Genomic DNA, 26,166 nt, shown 5'->3' on the forward strand with positions numbered 1-26,166 from the left:
GACCCCAGAAGGTGGCCACGTTCACTGGTGCTGGAACAAGGTCGTGGAGGGCGAAGCCTGGTGCCAGGCGTGTGTTGTGATTTTCCACAATCCCTGAAACGCTGCTGCTACACCGTCTCATGAACTTTTTTCTGGGGCGGGCTGGCACCTGACCGCAGTCTCGGGGCACCGGCAGCAGCAGGGTCCAGCGGGCGTTCCTGGGTGCAGCCGACATTCGGCCATTGCTCATTCGGCCACCGCTCGGAGAGACCCTCCCGCAGAGGGGCGGAACGGGTCAAAGCCACGGTCCTTGGGAAGCAAGGGGCCGGGGAAAACAGCCGCACCTGAGACAAACCTCAGGAGAGAGGTACTGCCTGGGGCCTGGTCACGGAGAGTGGAAAAGCGGGGAGTGGATGAGAGCTGAAGACGGAGGACCGGTGCACGACTGCTGATCCGGAGAACGGACTGGGTGCCTGGCCGGCGCCATTTTTCACCGCTCCCACGCATGCGCACGCCCGGGCACCTACGAGCGCGGCAAGAATCCGCCCCAGGAGGCTGGCAGCGCCATCTAGGGGAGAGCGGAGCCGTGACACCGAGCCCCGCCCAACTGGGCCAACTTCGCTCTTCAAGAACACAAACCTCACCGCCGGCTTAATCTACGGACTATAAAGAGCTACATGGACCGACCTCTAGGGGAAAACGAAGCAATTTCAGTCCTACTTCAATCTGTTAGTAGGTTCATCTATTCAATTTTCTTACTTTCCTTTTTTTTCTCTTTTACACTTCTTTTTCTTGAATACAGAAAAAGAAAAAATTCATTTTTATTTTCAATTTTTATTAAAGATATTTTCTTTAATTATTACTATATTTTTTACTTTTGTGTAAATTTTCTCAAATTCTATTTTACTTCCGCCATTTTATTTTAGTCTACTTCCATGTATTCACCTTTTCAAATTTTCAAACGATCTCCTTTTTTTTTTCTTCTTTTCTCTTTTTCATTTTTCTTTTTCTTGATGCAGAAAGAGAAAAACTTCATTTTTACCTTCAATTTCTATTAAAAATATTTTTCATTAACTTTTTTACTATATTTTTTGCTTTCGTGTGAATTTTCTCAAATTCTATTTTACTTTCATCATTTTATTTTAGTCTACTATAGTGTATTCACTTCTTCAAATTTTCAAATGATTTCCTTCTTTCCTTTTTTGTTCTTTTTTCTCTTTTTCATTTCTTTTCTATTTCTTGAACATAGAAACGATTCATTTTTATTTTTAATTTTTAATAAAAATATTTTTCTTTAAATTTTTTCTACTATATTTCTGCGTATATTTTTTCAAATTCTATTTTACCTCCATCATCTCATTTTAGTCTACTTCAGTGTATTCATTTTTTCAAATTCTCAACTTCCCTTTTTTTTCTTCTCCCCCCCTTTTTCTCTAATCTGTCAAACCACTTTCAACACCCAGACCAAAACACACCTAGGATCTAGCATAATTTATTCAATTTGTGTGTGTGCGTGTGTGTGTGTGTTTAATTTTTTAATTCTAATATTTTTTTAATTTTAATTTTTTTTATTTTAATTTTTCTACCTCATTAATTCCTTTTCTCCCTTCAAAATGACAAAACGAAGGAATTCAACCCAAAAGAAAGAGCAGGAAGAAACGACAGCCAGGGATTTAACCAACAGGATATAAGCAAGATGTCTGAACCAGAATTTAGAGTCACAATAATAAGAATACTAGCTGGAGTCAAAAATAGATTAGAATCCCTTTCTGCAGAGATAAAAGAAGCAAAAAATAGCCAGAATGAAATTAAAAATGCTATAAATGAGCTGCAATCATGGATGGATGCCGCAGTGGCAAGGATGGAGGAGGCAGAACAGAGAATCAGCGATGTAGAGGACAAACTTATAGAGAATGATGAAGCAGAAAAAAAGAGGGAGATTAAGGCAAAGAGCACAATTTAAGAATTAGAGAAATCAGTGACTCATTAAAAAGGAATAACATCAGAATCATAGGGGTCCCAGAAGAGGAAGAGAGAGAAATAGGGGTAGAAGGGTTAGGTGAGCAAATCATAGTGGAAAACTTTCCTAACCTGGGGAAAGACACAGACATCAAAATCCAGGAAGCACACAGGACCCCCATTAGATTCTACAAAAACTGACCATCAACGAGGCATATCATAGTCAAATTCACAAAATACTCAGGCAAGGAGAGAATCATGAAAGCATCAAGGGAAAAAAAGTCCTTAACCTACAAGGGAAGACAGATCAGGTTTGCAGCAGACCTATCCACAGAAACGTGGCAGACCAGAAAGGAGTGGCAGGATATATTCAATGTGCTGAATCAGAAAAATATGCAGCCAAGAATTCTTTATCCAGCAAGGCCGTCATTCAAAATAGAAGGAGAGATAAAAAGTTTCCCAGGCAAACAAAAATTAAAGGAGTTTGTGACCACTAAACCAGCCCTGCAAGAAATTTTAAAGGGGACTCTCTGAGGGGAGAAAAGATGAAAACATAAATTAATTAATAATAAATAAAGCAACAAAGATTAGAAAGGACCAGAGAACACCACCAGAAACTCCAACTCTACAAGCATCATAACGGCAATAAATTCCTATCTTTCAGGACTCACTCTAAACATCAATGGACTCAGTGCTCCAATCAAAAGACATAGGGTAACAGAATGGATAAGAAAACAAGATCCATCTATATGGTGTTTACAAGACCCACTTTAGACCTAAAGACACCTTCAGATTGAAAGTAAGGGGATGGAGAACCATCTGTCATGCTAATGGTCAACAAAAGAGCCAAAATAGCCATACTTATACCAGACAATCTAGACTTTAAAATAAAGACTGTCTCAAGAGATGAAGAGGGATGCTATATCATAATCAAGGGGTCTATCCACCAAGAAGACCTAACAATTGTAAACATTTATGCGCCAAATGTGAGAGCACCCAAATATATAAATCAATTAATCACAAACATAAAGAAACTCATCGATAGTAATACCATAATAGTAGGAGACTTCAACACCCCACTCACAGCAATGGACAGATCATTTACTCAAAATATCAACAAGGAAACAATGGCTTTGAATGACACACATGGACTTAACAGATATATTCATAACATTTCATCCTAAAGCAGCAGAATATACATTCTTCTCCAGTGCACATGGAACATTCTCCAGAATAGACCATATACTGGGAAACAAAATCAGCCCTAAGTAAGTACAAAAAGATTGAGATCATACCATGCATATTTTCTGACCATGCTATGAAACTTGAAATCAACCACAAGAAAAAAATTGGAAAGGTAACAAATACTTGGAGACTGAAGAACATCCTACTAAAGAATGGATGGGCTAACCAAGATGTTAAAGAGGAAATTAAAAAGTATATGGAGTCAATGAAAATGACACCACAACCCAAAACCTCTGGGATGCAGCAAAGGTGGTCATAAGAGGAAAGTATATAGCAATTCAGGCCTTCCTAAAGAAGGAAGAAAGATCTCAGATACAAAACCTAACCTTACGGCTTAAGGAGCTGTAAAAAGAACCGCAAATACAACCCAAAGCCAGCAGAAGACAGGAAATAATAAAGATTAGAGCAGAAATTAATGCTATTGAAACCAAAAAAACAGAACAGATCAATGAAACCAGAAGCTGGTTCTTTGAAAGAATTAACAAAATTGATAAACCACTAGCCAGTCTGATCAAAAGGAAAGGACCCAAATAAATAAAATCAAGAATGTAAGAGGAGAGATGACAACCAACACAACAGAAATAAAAATAAAAGAATATTATGAGCAATTATATGCCAATAAAATGGGCAATGTGGAAGAAATGGACAAATTCCTAGAAACATATACACTACCAAAACTGAAACAGGAAGAAATAGAAAATTTGAACAGACACAAAACCAGTAAGGAAATCGAATTACTAATCAAAAATCTGCCAAAAAACAAGAGTCCAGGGCCGGATGGCTTTCCAGGGGAATTCTACCAAACATTTAAGGAAGAGTTAACACCTATTCTCTTGAAGGTGTTCCAAAAAGTAGAAATGGAAGGAAAACTTCCAAACTCTTTCTATGAAGCCAGCATTACCTTGGTTCCAAAACCAGACAGAGACCCCACTAAAAAGGAGAACTATAGACCAATTTCCCTGATGAACACTGATGCAAAAATCCTCAACAAGATATTAGCCAAATGGCTCCAACAATACATTAAAAAAATTATTCACCACAACCAGGTGGGATTTATACCTGGGATGCAGGGCTGGTTCAATACCCGCAAACCAATCAATGTGATTCATCACATCAATAAAAGAAAGGACAAGAACCATATGATCCTCTCAGTAGATGCAGAGAAAGCATTTGACAAAATACAGCATCCTTTCTTGATAAAAACCCTCAAGAAAGTAGGGATAGAAGGAGCATACCTCAAGATCATAAAAGCCATATATGAATGACCCAACACTAGTATCATCCTCAATGGGGAAAAACTGAGAGCTTTCCCCCTAAGGTCAGGAACAATACAGGGATGTCCACTCTCGTCACTGTTATTCAACATAGTATTGGAAGTCTTAGCCTCTGCAATCAGACAACACAAAGAAATAAAAGGCATCCAAATCGGCCAGGAGGAGGTCAAACTTTTGCTCTTCGCAGATGACATGATACTCTATATAGAAAACCCAAAAGATTCCACCAAAAAACTGCTGGAATTGATTCATGAATTCAGCAAAGTTGCAAGATATAAAATCAATGCACAGAAATCGGTTGCATTCCTACACACCAACAATGTAGCGACAGAAAGAGAAATCAAGGAATCAATCCCATTTACAGTTGCACAAAAAACCATAAAATACCTAGGAATAAATCTAACCAAAGAGGTGAAAAATCTATATGCTGAAAATTATAGAAAGCTTATGAAAGAAACTGAAGAAGACACAAAAAAAAAAAAATGGAAAAAGATTCCATGCTCCTGGATAGGAAGAACAAATATTGTTAAAATGTCAATACTACCCAAAGCAATCTACATATTCAATGCAATCCCTATCAAAATAACACCAGCATTCTTCACAGACCTAGAACAAATAATCCTAAAATTTGTATGCAACCAGAAAAGACCCAAAATAGCCAAAGCAATCTTGAAAAAGAACACCATAGCAGCAGGCATCACAATCCTGGACTTCAAGCTATACTACAAAGCTTTAATCATCAAGACACTATGGTACTGGCACAAAAACAGACACTCAGATCAAGGGAATAGAATAGAGAACCCAGAAATGGACCCACAAACATATGGCCAACTAATCTTTGACAAAGCAGGAAAGAATATCCAATGGAATAAAGACATTCTCTTCAGCAAGTGGTGCTGGGAAAACTGGTCAGTGACATGAAGAAGAATGAACCTGGACCACTTTCCCTACACTATACACAAAAATAAACTCACAATGAATGAAAGACCTCAATGTAAGACAGGAAGCCATCAAAATCCTCGAGGAGAAAGCAGGCAAAAACCTCTTTGATCTTGGCCGCAGCAACTTCTTACTCAACACATCTCTGGAGGCAAGGAAAACAAAAGCACAAATGAACTACTGGGACCTCATCGAAATAAAAAGCTTCTTCACAGTGAAGGAAACAATCAGCAAAACTAAAAGGCAACCAACAGAATGGGAGAAGATATTTGCGAATGACATATCAGATAAAGAGTTAGTATCCAAAATCTATAAGGAACTTATCAAACTCAACACCCAAAAAACAAATAATCCAGTGAAGAAATGGGCAAAAGACATGAATAGACACTTCTCCAAAGAAGACATCCAGATGGCCAACTGACACATGAAAAAATGCTCAACGTCATCATCATCATCATCATCATCATCATCATCATCATCATCATCATCAGGGAAATACAAATCAAAACCAAATGAGATACCACCTGACACCTGTCAGAATGGCTCACATTAACAACTCAGGCAACAACAGATGTTGGCAAGGATGAAGAGAGAGAGTACCTCTTTTGCATTGTTGGTGGGAATGCAAGCTGGTGCAGCCACTCTGGAAAACAGTATGGAGGTTCCTCAAAAAACTAAAAATAGAACTACCCTAATACCCAGCAATTGCACTATTAGCCATTTATCCAAGAGATACAGGTGTGTTGTTTCGAAGGGACACATGTACCCCCATGTTTATAGCAGCACTATCAACAATAGCCAAAGTATAGAAAGAGCCCAAATGTCCATCAATGGATGAATGGATAAAGAAGATGTGGTATATATATATATATATATATATATATATACAATGGAGTATTACTCAGCAAACAAAAAGAATGAAATCTTGCCATTTGCAACTACATGGATGGAACTGGAGGGTATTATGCTAAGTGAAATTAGTCAGAGAAAGACAAAAATCATGTGACTTCACTCATATGAGGACTTTAAGAGACAAAACAGATGAACATAAGGGAAGGGAAACAAAAATAATATAAAAACAGGGAGGCGGACAAAGCAGAAGAGACTCATAAATATGGAGAACAAACAGAGGGTTACTGGAGGGGTTGTGAGAGGGGAGATGGGCTAAATGGGGAAGGGGCACTAAGGAATCTACTCCTGAAATCATTGTTGCACTATATGCTAACTAATTTGGATGTAAATTTTAAAAAACAAAAAATCATATTAAAAAAATACATAAACCCTCCCTAAGACCCAACAATTCTAGTCCTAGGTATTTTGCCACGAGAAATAATAACTAATTCACATCCACAAAAAAGAAAAAGAAAAAAAAAAGACTTTCACAAGAATTCTGTAACAGCTTTATTCAAAATAGCCCAAAACATGGAACAACCCAAACCTGTCCATCAACAGGAAAACAGGTAATGAAGTATGGCATGTTCACTCAATGGAATACTACTCATCAATAAATAAGAATGACTATCTATATTTGCAATAGTATATGAAAGTCAAAGACATTTTGCTGAAATAAGGAATCTGGACACAAAAGAGTAGATCCTGTATGATCACACTGATATAAAGTCCTAGAACAAGGAAAACTACTAATCTATGGTGAGAAAAATCAGAAAAGTATATATGGGAGTTCCCGTAGTATTCTTGTAATTTTTTCTAGCTTGGAAATTACATCAAAATAAAACGTTACCAAAAAACCACACTCAACAAAGGTCAACAATCAGCAGCTGTATCAACCTTCCTCTGCTTATTGCAACTAGCTATGCTTTGCCTGCCCAACCGGTAACTCTGGGGATGCCAACCAAATCTGTGTCCTCAGATCTTCTTCCTTTGAGGGATTTAGTCCCTCAAAACTTCACCATTCACCTCTATGGGTTATAGCACCTTTCAGCCTACACTAATCTCTTCCTTTTCTAACCCTGCTGCGCATATACCTGAAGATTTAATTATAGTGGATTGTTTCTGCATGTTAGATGTTTCCTAAAATAACCTGCAGTCTTTGGGAATAAAGGTCATGTCTCCTATGGCATGATTAATGGCACTACTAACATTTCTCATTTTTCAGCTATGATTAGAATTCATTTTTTGGCCCATAAATAGAACACAGAAAAGGCAGGGAGAGTAAAGAATGTTGGGAAGAGAGACTGACTGACCAATTGGTCTGACTGCATGGTCTTCCTATGGCAAACAGGAAGAAGAGGTAAGGGGGTTAAATTGGATTAAAACTGCCTACAGTTAGAACAGCAACACAGGCTCGCTAAACACATAACTGGACGAGCGGAAATCGAGTAAGACAGGCCCTAGAGCGCCATCTGAGAGGCCGACGTGGTAACATGAATAAATGGACCAGACATCTGGACATTGGGGAGCAACTCTCGGGGCGCGGAGATAAATCTCGGGTAAAGAGGAGGGAAGACCCTACAATCTCAAAAACATTCGCCACCGAGTAGTAACAATGGAAAGCTGCACAGACACCAACGCTACAAAGGAATAATTAATAACGACAAAAAAATGTCATTAGACTCTATCAAATAGAATAGGCACTATGCTCTTGGGGTGAGAGAATCTTTAGTATTGCCCCCTTTTCTTTGTTAGGTATGGAACACAAATCTCATGGCAAACACCCCGCTTCTCTCTTTTCTCGGCTGTTTCCAGATACCTCTGTTTTCCAAACCCCTGATGCACGTGAAATTAAACTAATTTCACGTAGCTGAACGCAGACATAGATCAGTGGACTATGAAAGGAGAGGTCTCCGAACGTGCTGAGGATCAGAAGTTTCCCCTCCGTTTCACTGGCTGTAGTGGCCACACGAGTGACAGGAAGAAGAGCTGTGCTGGAAGGTGACAGAGGAGGAAAACTTTCAAATCTGTAGGACCATTTCCCTCCCGAGTCCAGAGTTGGTGAGTGTGATGAGTTTAGTAAAAGCTCCTAAGTCTTTTGAGCCACAGAGTCTCTATTTCTTTCACGCCAGCAAGAACCCTCACAGTCTACATTTGCTGCGAGTATTGTCCCTGGTACTGGTGACAAGAAACTTGATTAAAAACAGGATAAAGTGTGCACTCAGACTCTTTAAAAGCTCCCTGCTCATTAATTCAATAACGTTTGAAAACAGCTTTTCCCATTGACGTGCATAAAGATTTAGACCGCTGTTTTCACAAGACCTGGTTCTATTTTCCATACCATTGGACCAGTTTTCTATCAGTCCAGTTGATCTGGAAATACACTATTTTTTCTAGGGTAGTCCTTCCACACATGTTTAAGGGGAAGGTACATGGATATTTGTTTTGGGCTCTCCGGAAACTGTTCTGCTTCTCTCACTAAGCATGTTCTAATATTCCTCTGAGACGCGCTCCCAGCTCAGTCCCAGTACCTCCGACGGTAGCAGCCAGACCCAGATATGGAGCATCCCATTCACCTGGCACCTGGCTGAGTCAGGGGCGAGTTCAGAACCCGACCAGAGTCAAGAAGATGCGATGAGACTCTTAGGGAGGAGTGCTCAGGAGGAGAACCTCAGACTTGAACGTGAGCTCTCGAGCTAGCCAGAGCTGCCTGGAAAGGAGGAAGCAGAATTCAGAATGTAGGGAAGCAAGAAGATGGAGAATGGACAGACCAAGATGGACAGACAAGCTGTCTAGACACATCCTGTCCCCCTGACAGGCAATAAGCCCTTGCATCAAACTGTCTGAAATAAAACATCCCCTTGGGTTTTTCAACAACATGAATCCTTTCCGCTAAGCCAGTTTTAGGTCAGGTTTTCCATAGCTTGAAACCAAAATTTGCTTTATTTGTACAGAAGTGTTTTGGTTCTTTTAAAATAATTTTTGAGTCAGAAAATATGAATATATTAATGAGTGAAAAAGAAGAAGATGATGGGAAAACAGATTTGAGATAATGCTAAGAGACAAAAGGCTAAACACAGGGCCCAAAGCAGGTAAGAGCAGATATATTTAGGAAGAGAAATTGGGATGTACTTTTTGGAAAGAAGTGGGACATCTTTTTCTCTGAAACAGGAAAAAAAAAAAAACCAAGAATACAAAGAGACCGTAATACAGTGACAATGTGACGGCAGAAGAGAGAGGAAGATCAGGAGGAAGCACAAAGGTGACGATTTTTCTTAGCACAGCAGGTAGTGAGCCCAAGAACCAGGAACAGAGCAGGACGGTGACGGTGATCATACTTAAAGAGTCTTACATGAAATATAAAGGGGACTTATGAGCTCATTAGAAGATGTCTGAGTAGCAAAAAGGGGTAAGTCGAGTCTGAGAGCGCCAAGGGACGTACACTTGGGATTTTCCCCCAAGGAACCGGGGAGCTTTCAAGTCAGGAAAGCAACGTCAAGGTGAGAAGAAATACTTTAGCTATTGAGGCAGGGAGGCCACAGGGCAACAAGGAAAAGGTCCCCAAGTAGTCTGACTGCATCTGTAAAACCCAGGCCCCGAAAAATGACGCCAGAAAGGAAACAGAGAGCCAGAAGAAATCAGGAGAAACCCCTAGAGGTCTGTAAAAAACCCAGGAATCATGGATGGTAACATGTTTGTGATCTGAGAAGTGACTCTAAGCTCAACATCCTGAAGATCTAAGTTTTACCAACGACTAAATTCATACCAGCGGAAAAACTACAAAACCCATTACTTATGTTTCTTATTAGACTTCCCTTCCTCAAACAGCTTGTTTTAAGTAAGAGATTCTACTTTTCACAATTGCCTTAATAAACATCTAGGGGAAAAAACACAATGTATTATCTAAACAATATCCTTGAAGATGAAAATATAAACAAAGACCTCATTACCTTCCCTTTAAATGATTTTAAAAATTCAAATCGCCAGAGAGAAAGAACAAATCAAAATCGGAGGTCAAATCTCAAACAGAAGTCACAGTCCAGAACAGCAAGAAAAGATGAGAAGGGCCCTCCCTGGGCTCTGCTGCCACCATTGTGACATCTTTACATTTCCAAGGAAGAGCCCGGTGGCTTCATTTTGCACTGGGTCCCACAAACCATGTGGCCTGTCTCACTTCCAGGTAGAGTGGCACCTACTCTTGATGAGCTCTGACATAATAGATATAAAGATCTGGGTTCTCCTCTTGTGTGAACAGTAATCTGTAATGCTGATTTTTCATAAGGGATCAACGGATGGACAAAATAGGAAAAATGTACTAACAACCAATGAGGAAGATGCTGTAAAGAATTATGTTCTAATTTTCATAGGTAATCGCCATCCAGACAGGACTGTACTATTTCTAATGTCTTCCAGTTATGATAAATGCTTAGAGAGAATAATCTGGCCTAGAAACATAGAAAGTAATTAGCATCAAGGAACACAGAGAACAAAACAAGTCATTTATTTTTAGAATCACAACAATAAAAATGAGATTAACATGCTACATATGAAAAATATCTGAAACAAACTATTAAAACTTTAAAAGTAGAGCTCTTTTAAAGACAGGTTATCTGGGCTTTATCAGGTTCTGCTGCTGAAGAGCTGAAACCCACTCTTCTGGAAGAGAAAAAGAAGTTTCTGAAACCCATACCTTCTTTTTAACCCCTCAACATTTTCTACTGTGTCTTACAGAGTAAGGACTGAACATGTATTATTTAATCAGTATTTTAACGAAGACCATATTGAAGAAACTCTGTAGGAAAGAGCCTGAATCTAACAGATCATGGAAACATAACCTAAAAGAATTTACTAGGGCAACACAAAAAGGAAGCATCAGTGAGTGGAGAAACGTGCAGGGTCCACACAGAGAACACTCCTCCCAAGGGCAGTGACAGAGACTTAAGGAGAAAGAGAGTCTGAAACCCTAACTAGAAGAGATCGATGCCTTCCAAATTAACACACACATTTATTGAAAATCTCATCAAAATCCAAATGAGATATTTTAAAAATCTGGCCAAGTGATTATTAAATACACCTAATAGAATAAATGGATTAAAGTAATGAAGAAAACCTAGATAAAAAATCATCAGTAAGAAATTTTGTATTGGGGGGGAGGGACACATACTTTCATAACAAACTACACAAGAGGGGCCCCTGGCTGGCTCCATCTGAAGAGCATGCGACTCTTCACCTCGGGGTCCTGAGTTTGAGCCCCATGTTGGAGGTAGAGATTACTTAGATAAATAAAAAAACTTAAAAGGAAAATACACAAGTAAAGCTTGAAACATCTTCTTGCCTGCTGGGGATACAAGAAGAAGGGGTATGGTGATTCTCAACAGAGAGAGAGTCCTTAGAGGGAAGGGCTTGGGAATCTATAGACTTTATACATTTCATGTTAATCAAAAGGAAGCGTGGGTTTACATACAATCAAAAACCTTTGAGAGATCCAAAAGCAACATACACTCAATGAAAAGGCAAAAGACAAAATGGAGAAAATATTTTCAATGAATGGAACTCCTGTAAGTCACAGAAACTACGGAACCAATCAAACTGAACAGACCCATGGAAATTCAATCAGAAGAGAAATATACAAACAGCAGCAACAGCAGCATATGGCCAGGCATCCTGGAGGCGACCGTTATTACCTCCCTGAGCCTCGAGGAGCCTTGGAAGGCAGGTTCTGACGTGGCCGCCCCCTACAAGAGAGGACAGTGATAACCGTCCATGGCCACACGCAGCACCAAGGTAGCTCCCTTCACACAGCCCACCCAGCGGCCACTACAATAGCCACCACCCTCTGCTGTATTCAACAGCTTGTTTAAACAGTCAAGCTAACATTCAAAGGCACAGGTTAATTTAAAACAGTCGGATGTCACTTTCAGTTCTCAAATCATCAAATATTCTTCAAAATAACGCTCGTCGCGATAGTGCTACAATCATGAACACCGGAGACCTAAATGCCCAACGTTAGGAGACTGGGTCAATAAATCATGATAAAACCAAACAGTGGGAGGTCATACAACTTTTCAAGAATGAACCTGCTAAAACAGTTTAGTGCCCTGGGAAAATGCCCACAACGTGACGGTAAGGAGAAAGAGCAGACTGTGGCATTGCTCACGTAATGTGGTCCACAGATATAAATATAGCTGTATATTTGAAAATGGACTAAAATAGAAACAATAGTTGTCCTGGGTGATTTCTATTTGCTTCTTTATAAACTTTTACTATTCAGAACTTTCAAATCCTATAATAAAAAGACACTAGTTTTTAAATGCATTTTTAGAACAATTCAACAAGGCAGATGCCAGGAGCGGCCTACTTGAAGAATCCTGTCCCTTTGCTTCTTCGGTCTTGCTTTCCCTCTCGATCCCAATAAAAAGGTTACAACGCACTGTCCCGGGCAAAACGCTTTTACTTCAGCTTCTGCAAATTGGCAATAATTAGCTTGATACAAAGATCAAAAAATACACACTCCTTGCTGCTTTGCATTGCTGACATGCCCTTTTTCAAGCTCCAGTTACACTGCAAAAGAGCAGTGGGACTATTTGCTGCCGGCTCCTTCCCTGGGCTGCCCACACTCCCATCACAGGGCTCACTGACAGTGGTGCAGGGCAGAGTTAACACAGCAGCCCGGGGATGTCTACTCTTGAGAAGGCCTGCTGGCCGGCCGGCCAGCCCACGGCTGCTGGGCACTCCGATTCTGGAAGCATCCCCACCTCGTCTTTCCTAACCCATACAAGCGGCTCACTGCGTCCGAACAGTTTTTATCAGCAACGTGGTTTGTGCGGAACATCCCTCCCTCTGGGGGTCTGGAATCGGGGTAGCTCCAGGCAGAGGGTGTCTGCCTCACCAGCCCCCAAGCACAACCCCAGGTACTAGTCTTTAAATGAGCTTCTCCTTGGGTAGACAACATTTCACAACTTGTGTTTTCACAACTCATTGCAGGAGAAAACAAGCCCATCCCGGTGACTCCCCGGCTTTCCTTGGCGCTTCCCCACCCCCCACCCCCGCCTTTGCCCTTTGATGATTTTGCTCTGTACCCTTCCTTCCACTCCACCAAATGTAGGTCATTAACAATACACATCCTGAGTCCTGTGAGTCCTCCTAGCAAACTGCTCAACCCGGGGTTGGTCCTGGGGACCCAGTGCCAACAGTGCACCCACATACCCAGAACAGAGCACAGAAAGATAGAAAAACACGCGAGGCACTTCTATACGCTTGACTCACATTTTCATTCACGAACTCCTCCTCCAGTATTTCCTTCACTGTTTATCCCTCCCACCCCTGCCTCTCATATATCCAATTCAGGTGACAAAATGTTTCTTCTCCTAAACTGCCTATTAGCTGGATCTTACTGACAACACACAAAGAAGCAGGTAGCAAATGTGTGCACGCTCAGGAATCATAAACTTTTCTTTGAACAGAGATGATACGGATCCTTTCAAGAACACTCTTGTCGCAGCCATGACTTGTCAAAGTGGCTGCACACATAAAAATACAAAGAGAAAACGTCTCAGTTCCGTGGGGGAGGAATAGGACAAAGTGCCAAGGGGAAGGGGTCAAACCTTTAGGGAGACAAGAAAGGACACAGATCCTTTTACTCACTACAAGGTGGTGCAGAGAGGCAGAAACTCCTCCCTCTCCAAACAGCGTCTGAGAGAAAATAACGTCTAGAAGCTTGAGCAATGCCTTATAAAATGGCGTCCCTGGCTCCCCCTGAGCACACGGGAGTAGAGCCTGCTCTGACCTGAAGGGGCAAAGAAGGGTGAAGGATACAGCAGGGCTTGTACATCACCAGCCTGGGAACTCAGCCCCCACGCCCCACCCGGACAAACGTTGGGATTCAAAGTCAAGAGGCTTCAGCTGCGGCCTTGGGTGGATGAGGACATCGCGCCCAGCACAGGGGCCTTGCCGGTGGGCCACGGAGGCAGTGCTCGTCGTCCCCCCCCCCCCCCCCCGCCCGCGTCTCCGCTGAGCCAGCTCCGGCCTGGTCTTCCCACCTGTGTGTGTCAGGGGTGTCACTTCAGGCGCCAAGAACTAACCAGGGTCTTCTGCTCTGTGGTTAGCACCATGTATTGTAAAAATAATGACAATAAATAAAAATTTTTAAAAAATCCAAAGGACCCTGTAGCAAAGTCCATGAGACAAAGTTAAGAAAACAGACACAGGGGTATCTTGCTCAGAGAAAATACAGTTGACAGAGATGAAGAACGTCTCAACTGGCCACTACCCGGTCTGATACTTCGCTGGGCTTGTGCCATCTGAATTTAACCTGGCGTGAAACCTTTGATTGTCCGTAGTCCCTAAAGAGTCAATTCCAGAAAGCCTCTTAGGCAAACGATTCCATACAACACATTCTATACTCATACTGCAAAGTGATACAACACATCCTCTGAAGGATGAAGATAAACTCAGATACATAGGGATATCATGGAAAGCTAGTAGTTGCTTCGCTCTAAGTCCCACACGTATGCGAATCCTCTGACAAAAGACTGTGGAACCACAAAAGAAGATCCTTTCCAGTGACGCTATACATTCTTGGTTAGCGTGTTTAACATCAGGAAAGGCCGGTCCCTTTAACTATCCATTTTCAAAACTTAATCAAGACCTGGATGGCAATCACACAGGTGTTTGCTTTATGAGAATCTGTTTTATGCATTTCTCTGTGTCAGTTCACAATACGAAGAAGTTCAATTGCAGAAAGAAAGAAAGAAAGAAAGAAAGAAAGAAAGAAAGAAAGAAAGGGTTAATATGCAGAACGGTGGTTAACACAACACACAGAACCAGCAGGAAGGGACACGCAAGTGGCTCCAAAGTTGCTGGTAATGGTCGATTTCTTAAACTGTGGGGTGGCTGCAGGGGTTTTACGGTTTTTCCACAGCCTGTACAATGCAGCATGTGTAGAGAAGAACAGATTATCTCACAATTAAGATTTTAACACAAAAATTTCGTCACCCGTCCCCTATGCACATATATGTATTTAGATGGATTTTAGACTCAACCTTGTAAGCTGAATAAATTCCCACTGGGATTTTTCAATAAAACTGCGGTGAATCTGTGGACTAAAGGGGCACGTCCTCAGAAATCTTATTTAAAGATGGAATTCTGGCAAGCGCCCTACCAAATGACCAAATTCAGGCTCTGTTTGCAAAGCCGTGTCGTATTTGAGGGCAGCCCTTCCCACTGCCCCACGACTCCCGCTAACTGGTCTAGACCATCTCCACTAACCCGTCTCCACGCTGCACTGGTCCCTGTACTCCAACCCCAGCTCCCCGTGGTCTGCCCTTCCTCAGAAACCTCCAGGACTCCCTAGTCCCCCGCACGTGCCTGTCACCTGGCCCAGCAGACTTCTCTGTACCGAACTGGGGGAAGGGCAGGCACCGTGTCCGACATGCCTACGCCCTGTGCCCCGGCACGTCTCCTGCTTCAACAACTCTTTGTCAATGAATGAATCACATAAACAAATTGGCCTCGTCCCCTTTACTTCCCGCCACCCCCTACAGATGGCCTCGTTAAAATCAGGCCAGGTCTCCTATCTCACCGACGACAAACAGTGGACAGAGACACCTCAAGGGTAGGGACGCAATGATCAAACATTTTATCCTTGATAGGGAGAGACAGTGTTCTTAAAAAACAGGGGCAAAGTGCTGTCATCCCCAACTGCAATGACACAGCCAGAATTTACTAAATATACCACATGGTACCACAAGAGAGTTTCTCAAAAACCTTAGAGGACATTCCAGCTTGCACTTTGCGGAACTGCAAGCTGACGCCGATGGCAACAGCGCCCTCTGCTGGTTCCTAGTCACCGAACCACACGCAGAGGAAATGCATCTCCGTTGAGGGGTCTCCTTCAGGAGGAAATGTGTCTTCCTACTGTGAAAACGGATGAAAGCTCAGCTCCCCACCCTCCTTCGTTTTACTCAGTCTCTTGCGTCTTGTACTAATTGTCCGGCCTCCCCAGCGAGTTATTGTCATGAACGGGAAGTGGTTCAAGGCTGCTCCCGCAAGCCTGCACAGAGGGCCCTTCCTGACCACCCCTGTGATGCCAACACTTCGAAAAGACACACGAGTCACACCCATAGGAACGCGGATTCTAGAAGCATGTCACTGAAAGGTACAAATACACAGAAGCCGGCACAGCCCTGTGCTTGAGACCCACGCTCTGGAGACTGGCCTGTGCGTGAGCTACACAGACTTAGAGGAGGGACCTACACGACCAGCTCCAGCCACCTCACCAATAACACGGGAGCGGAACCAGTACCCAATTCCCAAGCTCGCTATGGAGATCGAATTGAATAATTAATATAAATATAAAACGCGCAGAAAGAACCCCTAACGAGCACTCACAAGTGTTCTCTGTACACCATCATCCTTACTGAGGGCACAGTTTAGGTATAAGGAATGCATACAAAGCTTAATCAAGGTTATGCTGTTTAGAACTAGGAGAGGGCGAGTCCTCTCTCTGAAGTTCTCCCCGAAGACGGATGGGACCTAGCAGACCTAATCCCTGGGGGTTACAATAGGCGCTCAAGGAGAGTGTACATTGTATTCGATAAGAAAGGCTGGAAGTGAGAGGGCGCTTGAGGACATAAGGGTGGAGCCACGGGAGGGAGAGAGACCAAGTTCCCCACTAACACCACCCAGAGGGCATATGCTGTCCCCTGGGTACAGACTGCTGCCCGTTAGCAGCACCCTCAAAAGAACATACCAGGAAGAGGGAGGAGATTTTATTCTCTATTTCAAATAACAGAATAAAGTTAAAAGGGCTGAAGTAGAGAGAAGAGAGGCAGAACTCTCACACCTTCATAAAATTGGGAGGGCTGTTCCTGGGGCAGGGCCCAGATCAGAGGTTGCAGGGCAAAGTCAAGCTCGTGATCACCTTTCAGTTCCTTCCTGGTTCAGAGACTCCAAGATTCTGGGCATAGCAGAAAGAGCACCAAAGAAAAATAAGAAACTCTGAAAATTAAACCACCCCAGCAGCCAACTCAAAAAGCTTGAAAAAGATCAAAACAAACCTAAAGAAAACAGGTGATTTTCTAGGAAATCGTATAAATACTAAAAAATGATTCAATGAAAAGTAGAAAACCTCATTATAACCACATCAGAAGCATGTTTAAAAAAATGAAACTATAAATACTCTAATCTGTGAGTGTAAATGGAAAAACACTAAATACCAAATAAGTGAAACCAGTAGCTTAAAAATAAGTATACGTACAACATGAGAAGCTTATCACAGGGGCTCCAGGGCGTTTACCGTTAGAAGATGCACTGATGGAATTTGCTACATTAACAGCATAAAGGAGGAAGAACCATATGATCATCGATAGTTGCTCAAAGATGGATTTGACAACTTTTAACCACCAGTCCCAATTAAAAAAAAAAAATCCAACTAATTTAGGAACAGAAAGTTCCTGAACCAAAATGCCTTGAATGAACACATAATCAAACCTAGAACAAACATCCCTAGTAATAAAACATTTTATTAACTGCCTATCCCTATTAAGTTAGAAATAAGCCCTCATAAAGGGGAATGTGCTGGTGTCTTTCAAAATTATGTGTACATTCGCCCGTTGATCTAGCAGTCCTATTCCTAAGAAAGTACTCCAAAGACAAGCTGGCAAAATATAAAAGGATGTGTGAACAAGGCAATTTACCGCTGTTTGTAAGAGCAGAGACTAGAAACCACAGCAAGAAACTGTTAACAAACTACCCACCTATAGTTGGTTTAAAAAGACAATGAGAAAAATCTGTCATTCTAATGAGTAATCTCCAGAATATATTACTAACGGGAAAAAAGCAAGGAACTTATATGCCTCTTTAAAAAAAACTGGAAGAAATATAAATACATTGGTGTATAGCATTATTCAGAAAAGAGCACTTAAAGGATACGCCATAGGCTGATATGAAGGGTCACCTTTGGGAGAAGGGAGAAAGCAGGGATGAAAGATAAGGATAGAAGTAAACCTCTGAACTTCCTTGTTTTATAGTTTCAACTATAAACCATGTAAATGTGGGATGTAAATTTTTTAATGTAAAAATAGAAGCATAGCAATCCTGAAAAATAAAGAATCAACTGAAAAAAATCATTTTGATTTTATGTCATAGTGGCATTACAGCCACACAGAGAATAATTATTTTAGGAGATTGAACCCTCTGGCATGATGTAACTTAAACCCATAAACAACCATAAAAAAAATCTTAATTAAAAGAACATTCAATGGGTTCATTACTAGTAACAATATCGTTATTTTTAAATTATTATATATTTTGATGTTGTCTGCAACAAAGACTTTTGGTGTGAGAAAAGAGATACAAGTATAATCAAAGAAGCTAATTAAAAACCTTAAAATATTTAATTTAAACATATCCATGATATGCTTCTTCACATTACAAAAATCTACAAACTTCTTAGCACTGCCTGCTGAAAACCCTAAAAGGAATAAAAACCCACGAGCAAGGTGCATCTCCAGGATCCAGATTTTGGCTTCTAAATACCATAGTGTGGTGGGAACTAAAAGGAGCCAGAGCTCCTAGGAAAAATGGATAATTCCAGATCTGTGCAACAAATGGGTAAAATGAGCTTGAGGTCTCTTCTCATGTTAGAACACAAGCAAGCTGCCAGAGATGACTAGAGTCACGTCAAAAGAACACAGAAGAGGATGACTCATGACAGGACAATGTGCACAGCACAATAACTATAAAAGGAATAATGACTGAAAATAGACTACATTTTTCAATCCATGAGTTCACAGTAACACTACCCCCTCCCACAAAAACCTCTAAGTCATCTTTGAAGACTGTTAGAGCATTAATCACTATTCTATAAATAAAGAGAAAGGCTCAAACATGGACCCTGCCTTATCTGTACTAATTGTACTTCAGCTAAGTAAATAGTTGATAAGAGAAAACTCTTCTTTATAGAAGAATTCCAGATAATAGACATAGAAGGAATAATAGGACTAGGGAAACATTATTTTTGCAATCTCTAATAAGATCATGGATATAGGTATCCATCATTTGGTCAACATTCACGGAGAAATTTGTAATAGAAGGAGCAGGCCAAAAAAAACTGCTTAACCCACTGGGCAATCTTAACATAGTTAACATTTAGACAAATTTCTTAAAAGACACAAAATACCGAAGCTCACACAAGAAGAAACAGATAACCTAAGTAACCCCTATGTCTATAAAAGAAACTGAAACTGTAGTTAAAAACATTCCCACAAAGAAAACGCCAAGCCTTAATGGCTTCCCGAGTAAATTCCACCAGCCATTTAAGGAGGAAATGCTACCAATTCTATGCAAAATCCTCCAAAAAATTCAAGAGGCAGGAGTACTTCTCAACTTATTCTATGAGATCAGGAGTGACTGAGACCAAACCCACACCAAATATTACACACCAACTGGAAGATACAATGGGAAAGAAGTAACAAAATGAAGTACTAACGACCTAAATGAAAACCAAGCAAAACTAGTATGAAGAAAATTCGGAAACACCTAAAAGACATAAAAGTATCTCTGAACAAAATGAAAAACATACCACATTCTTGGATACGACAATTCAACAATAAAGGTTGTCAATTCACCTCAGGTCAACATATAGATGTGACATATTTCTAATAAAAATGCTAATAAGCATAGAAAAACCTAGATACCCTGGGTCAAAAAGCAAAGACTCAGACTAATGGAGCTGTATCAAAAGCACACAGCAGCCAGCTTGGATTAGATCCCACTGATCAAACTAAGGACAATTTTAGCCTCAAAAACAATCATGTCTATAATTATCTATTAATTATTAAATAAAGGGGCACCTGGGTGGCTTGGTTGGTTAAGTATCCGACTTTAGCTCAGGTCATGATCCCGTGGTTTTCGGGTTCGAGCGCCACACTGGGCTCTGTGCTGACAGCTCAGTGCCTGGAGCCTGCTTCAGATTCTGTCTGCCTCTCTCTCTGGCCCTCTCTGGCTCCCACTCTGTCTGTCTGCCTGTCTGTCTCTCTCAAAAATAAACAAACATTTAAAAAAGTTATTTAATAAAAAAAAAAAAAATCCACAATGACACTAAACAACAAAGACACAAAGAGAGGGAGCACACCCAAAATAATTTCCACCCACAGGAGGTAAAGATCACATCGATTTCTTAATCTGAACATTGGTGGCCAAAAGAGACAGGATTAAAGCATTTACCCTGCCACTCCAGGGGTTCACTAGTTGATGCGGGGAAGTATTTTACAAAACCTCAGCTAATAGATGTGGAAATACTGACATAATTAGAAAATCACCATTTTCTAAACTCTAAAAGAAATTGACGTAGGCAGGGGATTAGTAATGGATGCCAAATCTATTGGATGAAACAATTTTGGGGAACAGGGTATTCAGAAAAGGAGTATAAAATTTCCCCTGTGAAATTTATTACCAAAAATGTGAAACTTGAATCCATACAGTTCTTTACACCAAACTTCCTTCTTCCCTTTAACTTGGCTGAGGTCCCCTCCCTTCACTGCCTACTCTAGTCTCTGTCTCAGCGTTGGTAAGCATGATAATCATGGAGGCAGTACATGCAGAAGGGTGGTTTCTCTTTATTCCTACCCTGGGCAGGAGATACACTGGCTCCGTGGGCAAGTTTGCCAAGTTCCTCGGAGAAAGAAGGGAAGAAGTTTCGGGCAGGGGAAGAGGCATGGCAGGGCAAAACAGTAAGGGAAGTATCAGCAGAAGAGTTGAGTAGAGAATATTCCAGAAGGTAGAAAGATGGTGATGAGGAGCCAGAAGCTAAAGAGACTAGATCCAGCCACGGTATTTCACAAGTCCTAGAATGAGGTATGGGTCTAGGAAGACAGAGAGCCAACAGATGATCAGTTAAGAAACTATTCTTAACTCAGATACAAAAATTGGTCCCCTGTTGTCTCTAATCTTTTAACTTAATACTGAAGCAAAAACTCAATTATTTCACCTTTCTTGGTAAGGAGATTGCGAAATGTACCACACAGGTAGAAAATCCCACCGCTGTGCATATCAATATGGAGTTGGTAGCCATGCAGTCCATACTCTGGGTTGTCATCCAAAAGGGGGGTATGAGGAGGTAGCTCGTAGGGGCTAAAAAGCAAAACAAAACATACACACGGGTTTGTCAACACCAGAGACAAAATGCTTGAACTGAAAATACTCTAAAAATATCAGCATCCATTTAAACACCAGTTCCCGTCAATCCTCAGAAAGGTTCCTCCCAGTCATCGTCTACACCAGGAACTCAAAAGAAACACTTTGTGCTCCTTTCACCAACTTCTCTAAAACGTCTCTAAAAATGGACAAAGGCATGAGTTCCATAGGTACCCACAAGATCGCCACAGGCGGAAATGTTTCTGGGATCTGCCCAGCACAGCGGCTCTAGGAGGCGCCCCTGCCCCTCAGCGGTCTCAGTCCCTGGAGGACAGAGGTCACCAGAGGACAGAGCTGCTCAGCAGGAAAATGCACCAAAGAACAGACCTACAGGTCAGGAAGTCGGGCAGAAGACCCAATGCTATGACGAACCAAGTTTTATTCAATAAGAAAAACCTTACTACATAAGGTAACAAACTCAAAAGCATTCAGAGCTTTACCTTTTCAGGTAATAAAAAAAAAAAAAAAAAAAAAAAAAGAGTCTGAGAGCTGTAGTGAAATGAAAAGCATATTGCCCACCTGAAGACCTGCAAATTCATGGAGAGACACACACAGTGCCGGGCTAAGCAAACCACAACTGCAGGCCTTGCAAGATACGAAAAGGCACAAGAGTGCCAAGCACGGCAAGCACCTTGATGCACCGGAACCTTGCAGTGATGGACCCATCCTGCCCCCACTCGGCACAAAATCCTTAACCCGGAACAAAGAAAGCAAATATGTACTCACGAATAATCCAATTATTTTAGCCACAGCTAAGTAATCATGCCCGTTGGCTTGTGTCTACTGATTAAAAACAGAGTATCTTTGTAGCTATTCTCAGGATGTTCAGATGATATCAACTTCTAATCCTTCACATTGGACAAAACGTGAATAGACCCACGTGGAAATACATACACGGTGGCGGAGCCTAACGTGCTCTTCTCCACAAGCTGATGGAAATGAAGATTTGCCATAACAAAAGCCAGTTCTTCCTCCCTCTGAAAAGTTAATTAGAAAGAAGACATTTTTCAACAGAAATATTTTAATTTTTCACCAGGTCGTTGTGAAGATCGCAGCACATTCATCTCACAGATAGACAGTTTCTTGTAACTGTTAAGATTACCCCGGTACCAACGCATTCTTGCTGCTAATACTTTATTACTATCCAATAAGACTTCTTTGTCAACTGACAGCAGGGCCACAATTCACCCAAACGTGCAGTGCGTGCGATACCAAAAGGATTAACAACCCAGCACTTGTGAAATATCAAAACTCTCTGCCAGGATGATTGTGACAATATACATTGTTAGTTCCAGGTTCTGGAACTACAGAGGGACGATACTGGTAAGACCCTCACACATACAAGGGTAAGGCCACAGATACGTAACATGAGTGGCATTCCATGAGGATACATTCCTCTCTTGAGAACCTGTTGACTTGACAAAGCCAGTGGGAATGAAAACATTCACCCACCAGGCTGAGCAGCAGAAAACATGACTGTAGAGGAACAGACATCCATTTCTCTCCATGCTCACAGCCGACGCTGACTGGTGTAGTTGCCCCAGAAAGGTCGACCTGAGGCACCACCCAGCAGTAGGCAGCCAGGACAATCGGACGGACCAGGGTCCTTGTAACAATGCAGGCCAGCACAGACTGATGAATCCCAGTCAAGGAAACAGCCAGCAAGCAAACTGACACCTAGGCCACAAGTCACCCTCGTGCGGCGACCACAGAGACAGTGACTGCCTCAGCAGGTTGAGAAAGACAAAGTTATGTCAAGAGAATGATGCCGTCGATCGTGGTTCCATCTAGTCATTGTTTATACACGCGTGCTGTTATCCTCAAAATCACATTTGTGAACTTCTGTCTTACAACACCCACAGGCCACAGCCACAGATTTCAACACATGTGTGGTGTACAGAGAAACATCACACTGGTTTGCTTTTCACTGGAGTGACTGCCCAGAAAATAACTCCAGAGGAATTGGGGAAGGATAGGCAGGTTACACTCAAGGCCACATCTACAGGATCAGAAACACAGGGGAGACTGGGTTAAACACGCAGGATGAGAGACTTGGGCAGACACAGGCTGGGAAAGAGGAAGGAAGGAGCACGGATTGACTGGAAGGAGAAGGGGTGAGATTTCTCAGGATATGAACGGTCTAATGTGAACAAAAGCATCCAGGCAGGAACAGGTAGCTTGTCATCTACAACAGGAGAACAGAGTCGCCTCCACAGAACAAGGGGCCATTTAGTTAGAAAAGCAAAACTGGTAAGAGAGAATTAATGCCGTTAGTGAAGAGTCTTCAGGACCTCACATCTGGTGTCACGCACGGCAGTGAGTAAATGTGGAATGGGCAGGGAGATGGCATCACACAGGCAGGGACCCAAGTCTTACCTTCCACAGCCCCACCAGCAGGCCTGGGCACAGGCAGAAGATCCGAAGGAGTCTGTCCCCGCCAATCATGGTGGATTCGGTTAAGTTACTCAGATTGTACTTTGCAATTAAAGAATGCCACCGAGGTCTTTGAACATCCATGCCAAAGAAAGGAAGGAGAGAAATGAGCTTTCACACCTGCGGTTATCAATTCTCTTGAGTGTATTTAAAAGTACTTTTGAAGAGCATGCTAATAACGTGCACCTTGTTAATGAACGGTGTGTTGAGGGTCAGAGGATGCAAACCATTCATGTAAATAAAAGGAAAATGGATACACCCAAATTTCTCGCCCAACTATGTTTCTTTCCCCTGCTCCTCACTCTTAGTGTCAACTCAATGGCCCAGTCAGAAGTGGAAGAACCATGAGGGTGAGGAACAATCATCTTCTGCTCTCCTCCCCTCAGAGCCCAGCACAATGCTACAGTCAAAAGTAGATTCTCGGGGTGCCTGGGTGGCTCAGTCGGTTAAGCGTCCAACTTCAGCTCAGGTCATGATCTCGCGGTCCGTGAGTTCGAGCCCCACGTCGGGCTCTGTGCTGACCGCTCAGAGCCTGGAGCCTGTTTCAGATTCTGTGTCTCCCTCTCTCTCTGACCCTCCCCGTTCATGCTCTATCTCTGTCTCAAAAATAAATAAACGTTAAAAAAAAATTAAAAAAAAAAAGTAGATTCTCATATGTATTGTAACTGTATGTATCCCTAATTAAGGAAACTAAGGCATAAGCAAAGATGAAATATTTTTTAAGTGACAAAAAAGAGCAGGTGGTCTCAGTAGGCTCTTGGAAGCAGATATATATACCTTTTAAAGCTATTATCAAGGATAACTCAGAGAGAGTGAAAATTTTAATACTGGAAAACGAATTTAGTCCAAAACCCTGAGGATTTTCATGGAGGAGATCCACTGTGAACTCTATATTAGAATTACTATCTGAGAGTAAGTAATAACTCAGATGTGTAAGGAAACACAACTCTGCTATTCATCATGAGATTTAAAAAAAAAAAAAACGAATGAAACATTCTAGAAGCACTATAATGGTAAACATAGATGTCCTTTCCAAGGACCTAGAGATAGTTCAGGAAATTATAAAGGAGATGAGATCTTAATGGTCAATTAGCATAGCTCAGCATTGAGGAAAGTCCCTAAGGAGCTGCGGCCACATGGCATCCAAGCGTTCTCCTCCAGGACCCAAGACACACGCTGGCAGGAGACAGGTATTCAAATGTTCATTAAGTAAAAGAATCAGAAAACGAAGGACTTCAGCTGTTTCAAAGTGGAGGCATGGGGGTGGGAGGAAGACCTGAAGCTTCCAGACTACCTTGGTTCCTCCCTCAATTTTCAAAGGACTTTTGGCACAGAAAACTACACTGGCTGGGGGATGTGGTCAGTGAACATGCGTGTGACATACGATCTCAAAGTATACTCTGCATAGACAGAATACACTGGGAGGAAGCCACACGGTTAGGAACAGGAGTCTGGCATCAGGGAAACTGGAGTTGAAACCTTAAAGCCAACCCTAAGGTGCTCAGAAATGGTAGTCCTTGCCACCATGATTCTCAGTGCAGACAGACGAGGTCGGGCGGAGGTGTGAAAACCCTCCTCTTACACTCTTCAACGTGTTCTAAGTAGGGACAGTCGCCATGGCCCAAGAGCCGTTCAAGCAGACTCCACAGAGAGCAGGCTAAGTCCCCACATGCCTCGGCCTCACAGGCTAAAGAGAGAGAAACTAAGGCTGATACCTACTCAACATTCCTCCCAAATCTGGGGAGGTATAGCATAAACCACAGAACGGAGAACATTTCCAGAACAGAAAATTTAATGAGCTGACTAGAAAGGTATAAATTACAGGGAAATTCAAACTGCAAATTACACAAATAAGGCTTTCACTGTTCTTGAAAAAATCCTCATGGAGGAAACAAAACAGACCCAAATAACCAAGTTTTTCCTTTGCTGTCACACAGATGCACACGACGATTTGTACTTCTGCATGGTAAACACATTCGCTTTCAAACTTGCAATAAAAGAGCCCATCAAAACAAATTCCTAAAAAACACTTCTAGTGTCTCTTGTCCACAGTTTATCAAATGCTGGCTGAAGTCCACTGAGTTTTAATGGAAACAAATTACATTAAATCAATTTTCCCAATGAATTCTAGCATTTGTCACCGCACAGAATCCAGTATTCCCGACCTGGATGGCAGTTGTCAGGAGCACAGCATCTGTAACCGAGCCTCACTGTTCAACACTACCCACTGCGTCTTCCGTGACCATCTTAA

General features: G+C 41.8%; 1 protein-coding gene across 21 annotated transcripts in view; it reads right to left on the reverse strand.

The window, feature by feature from the left end:
* The window catches only part of FBXO15 (F-box protein 15), a 154,180-nt gene that overhangs the window by 110,281 nt on the left and 17,733 nt on the right, over positions 1-26,166 (reverse strand). For all 21 annotated transcript variants that reach the window (XR_006209662.1, XR_006209661.1, XR_006209670.1 and 18 more), the window contains 3 exons: positions 23,859-23,985; positions 22,377-22,459; positions 21,277-21,419 (listed from right to left, as the gene is read on the reverse strand). Coding sequence is in view for 11 of the 21 variants with exons in the window: in XM_042961395.1 (XP_042817329.1) it covers positions 21,277-21,419; positions 22,377-22,459; positions 23,859-23,985 (353 nt within the window). In the remaining 10 variants the exon portion in view is untranslated. The remainder of the gene's footprint in view (positions 1-21,276; positions 21,420-22,376; positions 22,460-23,858; positions 23,986-26,166) is intronic.

The sequence above is a fragment of the Panthera tigris genome, chromosome D3 (assembly GCF_018350195.1).
Source record: "Panthera tigris isolate Pti1 chromosome D3, P.tigris_Pti1_mat1.1, whole genome shotgun sequence".
Lineage (NCBI taxonomy): Eukaryota > Metazoa > Chordata > Mammalia > Carnivora > Felidae > Panthera > Panthera tigris.